At 41.0% G+C, this 7844-nt stretch overlaps 1 protein-coding gene across 1 annotated transcript in view; it reads right to left on the bottom strand.

Annotated features, from left to right (window-relative positions):
• The window catches only part of MMD (monocyte to macrophage differentiation-associated), a gene marked incomplete at its 5' end in the record, with an annotated part of 10018 nt that extends 2417 nt beyond the window's left edge, over positions 1 to 7601 (bottom strand). The window contains 3 exons of the mRNA XM_010138571.1: positions 389 to 463; positions 1304 to 1464; positions 7520 to 7601. Coding sequence (XP_010136873.1) covers positions 389 to 463; positions 1304 to 1464; positions 7520 to 7601 — 318 coding nt within the window. The remainder of the gene's footprint in view (positions 1 to 388; positions 464 to 1303; positions 1465 to 7519) is intronic.
• Between the last annotated feature and the right edge of the window lie 243 nt (positions 7602 to 7844).

The following is a 7844-nucleotide window of genomic DNA, read 5'->3' as shown; positions in this document are numbered from 1 at the left end:
AAAAAAAAAAAAAAGCATTGAACGAATGGACCAGGCTGACAAGAGCAGTGGGGCTTGACAAAAATAAATAAATATTCAGAACTATAATTAAGAATGATGGGGGAAGAGATACTCGGACATTCTATACACAAAGAGGCAGCAGGTGTGTTTGTGTTGTCATGAGGGACACATAACCTGTGGTATGTGGATTATAAATACGTGACTTTCTGCTGTTTTAGCATTGCTTTCTGTTCAGCAAATCCCAGCAGATTCCACTAGGCTGCATTTTGCAATGCGGATTGTGGTCAATTCCACCTAAGAAGTTATCTACAGTTTTTGGAAAGCTGCAGCGATAAACCATTGACATGGGAAAAGCTTTAGCTCTGCAGCTGCCCTTCTGATTCCTTACCATGGTGCGTATGACGCTGCAATAAAGACATAGATCATCATTCTGTCACACATGTGAAAGCAATGCTCCATTGTCCTACAAGAGAGAGAACAAGTCACCAGGACAGATTTTGGAAAGGTTTTTGTATCATCTCAGGTTTCCTGATGCACTCTGGGGAAAATATCATCAATTCTATAACCTCTTAAAACCATCTGAAAGACTGTCCAGCTGACTTCAACGTCAGGAGGTCATAAGTGAGACACGTAGGAGACGAGGACCCCTCCATTTCTCTCCCCTTCTCCACCCCATCATGCCCCTGCACTCTGGCAAGGAAGCAGAAAGCTGATACATCAACTCTGCCTAATCCAGAAACTACCCAGTACCTATCCAGTTCCTGTTCAGCAACTACTGGTTAAATTCAATTTATGGCCCAGAATCATACAGGAGTCATAACAGGACCAAAAAAACCAAACGAAACCCCAAATAAAAATAAAATAAAAAGAACCACATCTTCGATTTGCTATTGTTCTCTTGCTCCCAAGGAGGTTTTCTGCTACTTTGCTGTGTATTGCGTTGTAATTCTCTTGGCAAACTCCGTGTTCCTCAAATTATTTGAGCATGCCACAGTCCCAGACAGTGTTCTCATTTCTGCAGTGGATTATATCCCACGTTTTTGCCATTCAATTTCTGGATTAAGAACCACTCGGGCCTAGAAAAAAACCACATATTTTCCTTGCGAAAAGGCAGCAGACACTAAAGTTCATTTGTATGTGAGCTTGGCTCACTATTTCTTGGAATAGAATCAAGGGAGTTTTCAGGATTCAGTACGAGGTACCACTCCAGCCTTCCGTAAAACCAGGTTTGACTGAGAAACGCAATGGAAAAACATCACAGAACATGAAAATAAAACACCTTACACAAGAGCTATAGGGATACCTCAGGTGACTCTTTTTCCAAGAAACGATATGAAACACTGTGGAGACGATGAAGAGCGCGCAGAGCCCCATGCCATACATCCATGCGGTTATCTTTTCCCATCGATCATCAGAGAGCCGGTGGAGAAGGGCACTGCCCACGATGGCAGGAACAATGAGGAACTATGAAAACAGAAGGCCATTGTTAGGTCTTTACTCGGTGTATCACCACCCCCAGACAGCACTGCGGGGAGGTGAAACCGCAGTGTGCTGTGTAAGACCACAGGTATGACACAGGATGGCAGGATCCTAACGGGAGCAAGATTTTAATTTCGTTGTACGTTGACAAACAGGCATCAAGACTGTGACAACACCTCATTCATCAAGGTTATACCCGTTTGTGATAAATTTCTCCTCACACGGTACTAGGCTATGTCACTAGCTCCTCTAGCCGTGACACAACAGACAAAAGAATTTGCTAAGTCTTAGCAGAGTTTTTATTCCGACATTCTGCTTTGTGTTTTAAAAAAAAGTTTTGATCTTACTCCAGTCTTGGACCTAAACCACCTCTTGTACATAGAGGCAGAGCAGAGGTCAGACCAAAATAAACTTAAATCCCAACTGACTAAATAAAGCATTTAGAAGCCTGCAGTTAGGAGAATTAAGCAAAGGCTTTGCAGAACTTGGATTTTAGGTATCATAAATAAATCAGCTGCAAAATTCTTTTATGAATAGATGCTTAGTGCACAAAGACGATGTTCTTTTGATGTAATATATCCAAGTCTGCTTTCCTGACCACCACCCTCGCGAGCAATTTAATTCAGATCTTCCAGAACAACCACTGTCAGCCATCATGATGGAATTAGCACACTCACACCAAGTGTCTCAGGCTTCATGTACATTTAAAACCATACTCCTTCCAGAATAGATTACATCACATACCTTTGCCTCATTCAGAAACCAATAAATTAGGGGAAAAGTGCCAAAAAATGTCCAAAAAGTATTTACAGAACAAAAACCTGCTGGCTCAGACATTTCTGCCTGTCTCTTTCCACTATGAAGGCAGATATTTGTCAGCCTTCTAAGTTAAAGATGCTGCTAAAGTTCCCTTCCAGGCCCTACAGTGTGTCTTAGGATGTTAATTCGCGCACCTGAATTGTAAATAAGCTTCATAAGTTAAATTCTTCATAGTTTAACTCAAGGTAGGAATAAGTAATGTTTAAATGTGGCAACTCTGCTTTGCATTACAGGTTTGATAGCTTAGAGAGCAAAGTTCTGGTCTGGCCTGCACCACCTCCATCCTTCAGCGGCTCACAAACTGGAAAAAGTGGAGGCTCTGACCACAGCTACAGTGCAGAAGATGCAGCATATATTGAATGAATCTGAAAAGTTGTTGGTTAACCCGGTTAAAAACCAAAAAACCGTGACTTTTACTTCTGTCTTTTGAAGTACATCAACTGTAGCTTCATTACTATTACATTTTCTTCCTTTTGCAAAATTCAGCACATTTTTGCCAAAAGCTGTAGAGCTGTGGAAATGAAAGTGTGTCATTGCTACATCCCCAGCGCCTGGACCAGTGGTGAACACACTCTCCAAGTTCTGCAACAAGACTATGGAAGTTGACCTCATGCACTTCAAGGCCAAAAATAGTCTGCCAGTCTGCCTTCTCATTTATCACAAACCATAAATTCCCATATACATATCCTGGACAGCCCCCAAACTCACGGACGGTTAAAGTGTTCCGCTCCTCCGGAGATTAGTCACTCCTGCTCTCCACATATGGCACAGCACTTAAACCAGGGCTGAAGCCCTTGAGACAGACAGGAACTGATGAGATGTGGCAGTTATTTCTTGTAGTTTTTTGCAGGAGACAGGAAGAAACTAAGCTCCAGAAAAAGTTTTTCAGACGTGTTTAAGCTGTATCCATGATCATCAGTCTCCTTCCCAATTCCTAGTGCGAATTTCAGTTTTGACTAAATGTGACAGAGAACTAAAAGGCTTCAGAGAGATTATGTACCCATGAGTACCATGGGCACCAGCACTAGGTAAAATAGCAAATCCCTTCTAAATCCTTACTGAAAACCTGGGCATGAGCTGCTCAGAGACTCTGCCTGCAGCTCTGGCAGAAACCGTTTTATAGGAAGGAAGATCTCTGTGGAAACTAGATTTAAAAATTACACAGACCAACTCACCTTTCTTACACTGATATCCCAGCTCTTTACTAGTCTGCTAACAGCAGTATTTCTCAAGTTAAGCTGTGATGTGTAATGCTCAAATGGGCCAACAGTTTGATGGGCCAAGCACTTTTTCCAGTACATAAAGTTACAGGGTTAAAACAAAACCAATTTTCTTACCAGCTCTTTCTTTGCACCTTCAGAATGAAGAATACAACTACAAACGAGTATGTGAAGACCTGAATTAATCTCTTTTCTGCCTTGTCCCGGCTCTGAACAACTCTGCTTCTATTTCCCACAGGGAACAGCACTATACTGCCCAGGTTTTTCTAAGTATTCTTTTGGAAACGCTTCCCCTCTGTGCTGGAAATGCATCGTGGGAACAGTCAGGCTAAAAAACAGATGTTTTATTATTCTTTTTCAGACCCAAAATAGCTAGATTAAAGACAAAATCCAGAAATTATACCCTGCTATTCCAGCCAACTAGACAGAAGTTCTTTAGATACTAATGTTGTAGCAGATCGCATAATGATACAACAGACTTCACTACAGCTCGCGCCCATCTTACAAAAGTAACGTAACACCTCAGTCAACGAAACAAGGCAGATTTTCCCATCTTCTTCTGAAAAACACCTCTAGTGCAAGAACTGCCTTTTAATCTTCAGAATGGAGAAGAAATCAATCAGTCCTTTAAAAGGAGGGGTACTTCCCCCCAAAATAGTGAAAGAATTAGAACAGCATGAGTGCGATTGTGCCCTGTCATTTTACAGGATTGACGCAGCATTCCTAAGTTGCCAGAATTCCTAGTAAAAACCTAGCTACAAGTTGCAAGTTTTGCTAATTTCATCATGAAGCGCAGCTCCTACAAATGAGTATAACAAACCCAGCAACTTAACGTACTGTGAACAAACCCAGAATCGTGATACTGCGATTTACTGATTTTAGCGCCTTCGTTAATATGCGCTAAAAATTCAGAAACGGGGCTGGTAGAGAGATTTACAGAACAAGAGCAGGCAACAGTTTCTCTAAAGTTTACAGAGAATGCCAAGCAAAATGAGAGCATGAAGTTACAAACCTCTCTGCAATAAAGAGGAAGACAAAGGATTGAAACGGGGTGTTTTTTTTTTTTACAGCTATAGGCCAGAATCTTTTAGACACCTGGGCACAGCTCCTGCGTGGTGTATTTTGGGAAACCATCTACCACAACCCCTGCTGTCACAAATAGCAGCCACTGCAAAAAGCCTTCAGGCACAAAGACAGATGCTGCAACAGTAAGCTGTAGCCCTGCTCAGACATACTCCAGGGAAATTACACTCTCTTCGCAAAGTCTCTAGTACCTTCAATCTGTCTGGGGTTGCTTAGGATACTGGTACTTCATCTGTATTCTTTCTGTATTTCTATAGACAATCTCTCCCATAGAGAGGTTTAAAAATCTGTTAAAAATTCTGCGCTTTCTTCTAACATTCGTGCCAAACACAAGGCTGTCCACGTCACACAGTCAGCAACAATGACCTTTGATTCACAAGCCACCGCAGCAAAGCATGGTCTTATTGTTCCCATCTCACGTGACTTTCATTGAAAGGGAAACACCAAGGACATAAAGATGGTGTCTACGCTTCCTCTTTGGAAAGGAGGACAATGGCAAGATGAACAAAGCAGCCAAAATCACGTGTGACAAAGAGGGAACCATGAAGGCCTGTATCCATCTCAAGCTGCCTGCTCCAGGAGCATAGTCCCGAAGCCAACTATGGTGCCTCCACTCACCCACATTTTCTCACCCACTTTCTTCTCTCAAATAAGGAGACAAGTGTCATGGAGTTGGAAGCCTACCAACAATTTCGGTTGGGCAATGCACAGGGAGCAGAGAAACTGCCGATATCAGTCAGGTAGAATGAGACATTTTCAGAAGAGCCATTCTGGAATTTTGATGACCCCTTCTTCCACGTGCAGATGGCCTGCAAAAGGCTCCAAGCCTCATCTTCGAAATATTTATACTTCTTTTTTCTCACTGCACAAACCAAGACTGGCATAGAGAGACTATAACTTATTTTAATAATAGTTCCTCTTTTTAAGGCAGTTGGAAGAAACTTCCAGAGCAGTATAAAGCAAGCAGCGTCCAAATTCTGAAGTTTTAATACAACAGAGCATATCTTTTGTCTGATAAACCTTTTGTACACCAGGAAGTTTCACAATGAAAGAGCCATCCCTCCCCTTAGATTCAGCTTACCTTACAACTCAGTGCCTTACACCTCCTGCTTCTCTCACACACCACTTCCTTCCTGTTCTAAACACAGAGAGCAGTCTTTTCTCTCTCTACATTCAGCTGCTTAGCTGCCCTTCCCGGCTCCTGGTGTCTAAAGCCAAGTCAGTGCTTCCATTTAAAACTAAAAAAATCACGTCATTTTAAATAGCCTTACTACTTAGAGATTTTAAGATACTTTTCTATGCTACACAAAGTTACCTTCTGAGTACTGTAACAAAAAGCTATGCAGGGGTTTTGGCATCCCCATTTATTATTGTTATGGTTTTGGGGGGGCTTTTTTGAAGCAGTTGCCTAACGTGACTGCTGTGTATTTTTAAGTCAAAAACCAGATGTGTTCACATACTGAGGAGTGCAGTCATGCTTGTAAAATACAAGTTCACTACCTTCTGAATTATGAATAAAGCATTGAGAAAAATCTATGGAGAACCCTTGCAAAACCCTGTTTTGTAGAAATTATATCAATGTCTCATTGAAAACTCATACTGTAATCTAGCAGAAAAGCCTCAACCACATCTAAGAGCAAACCGGTCTGTAACACACAGGAGACACAAACATCCCCCTCGCTTTTCCTGGATAATCCACTGTGTTTTCCCAGATTAGATTCCTATTTCAAGGCTTTAAATTCATTAGAAGTTATTTATTGCACACAATTTTATTTAAGGACTAAGAATCCCTTTATTATACTGAGCTTTATTTTCTTCCGAAGGGGATGTTAATACTGCGTATCACCAAGCTCTTAACAGTTCATGTTAGGTTTTAGCACGTAGCTTGACTGTTCAGAAAGCAATGAGACAGCTCCACCAGAAATTGAGGCATTCCAGAAAATACTGATATGACATCTTGGCTGTGACCTACTGCTAACAGGCAGGAAGAAGACATGCCTGTTTTTCAACTAGAAGAAGGCTCGAATTGCTAAGGAGTACAGCAACTTCTGCCAGATATTTTGAAATCTAGGGCTTTGGCCAGAGCAAACAAGATTTGAACAAGGATTATGAGATAAACTACATACTTGTGCTAACTAACAGAATGTTGCTTCATTCTGCAGACAAATAAGCATATATTTACAGAACACTGAACATGAGACCCCTGGCTTAAAAACATATTAAGCTTCACTTAGCTTTTCTATATGGGAAGCAAGGTGATTCTGTTTCTGCCAGCAACACAGAACTGCATGGTGGTTATTTACAAAATATACAGAAAGGATCCTTAAGAACAGAGAGCTGAAGAGTCCTGGGTGCTGCCTTGAGCAGTCGTATCTGTGGCTCGCTCAAACACACTGAGATAAGAGACTGATGACAAAGCCAAACATACTTCAGATGTTTGGAGTTAAACAAGGGATTGAGAAGAAGCACAAGCTACTTCTAATAAAAGGGCAAATGCTATCTTAAAAACCAAACAAACACATTTTAAAGTCCTTTTCGAAGTGCCACACAACAAATTAAACTTCCCAGTTACTAGTACAGGCCTATGTTCACTATACTGTAGTCATCCTTTGCCTGGAATGGAGGGAAAACATCTAGTTTTTAAAGACACATAACTTACTCTGGTGAAAAGGAATCTTATGGAGCATCTGGAGCTCCTAGAAATCCTAAATAGGGATTACTGATTACCAGCCACGTAATTAACTTACATTTTCTGGACTATTTTAGCTGAAGCTTATATAACAAAACCAGAGGGGCTGTAAATATGAATATACTGGGACAAAGGTAAATGTTTAGTCATCCAAACCCACAAAAATTCACCAAAACATCTGGTTTAAAAAAACTAAAAAAAACCCAAACAAAAAAGGAAATGTACTTACTGCATGTGTGTAACAGTTAGCAGCATGTTCATAGCAAGTGGGTTTGTAGCGGCTGTTGGCTGGAGCTGGGTGGTTCATGAACCTGTTGAATAATGAAAAGGTATTTTTAGCAAAGTTAATAAACCATCCCTTTGGAGTGTCCTAAGGAACACCTCCAGCCTAGTAGTGTTCAAATTGCAAGCACAGACACGTTAAAAGTAACTGTTACTTAAACAGTCAGTTCTCCCAGAGAAGTACTCTTAACAGAAACATGTGTTAAATAAATCTCTGTGACTGCCTGAAACAGTCGATGGTTATCTTTAATCAACACTTTACATACAGAAGT

This window comes from Buceros rhinoceros, unplaced genomic scaffold (genome assembly GCF_000710305.1).
Source record: "Buceros rhinoceros silvestris isolate BGI_N320 unplaced genomic scaffold, ASM71030v1 scaffold25906, whole genome shotgun sequence".
Taxonomy (NCBI): Eukaryota; Metazoa; Chordata; class Aves; order Bucerotiformes; family Bucerotidae; genus Buceros; species Buceros rhinoceros.
Note: the sequence above shows the minus strand (reverse complement) of the source record. Positions and strands in the feature narration are given on the sequence as shown.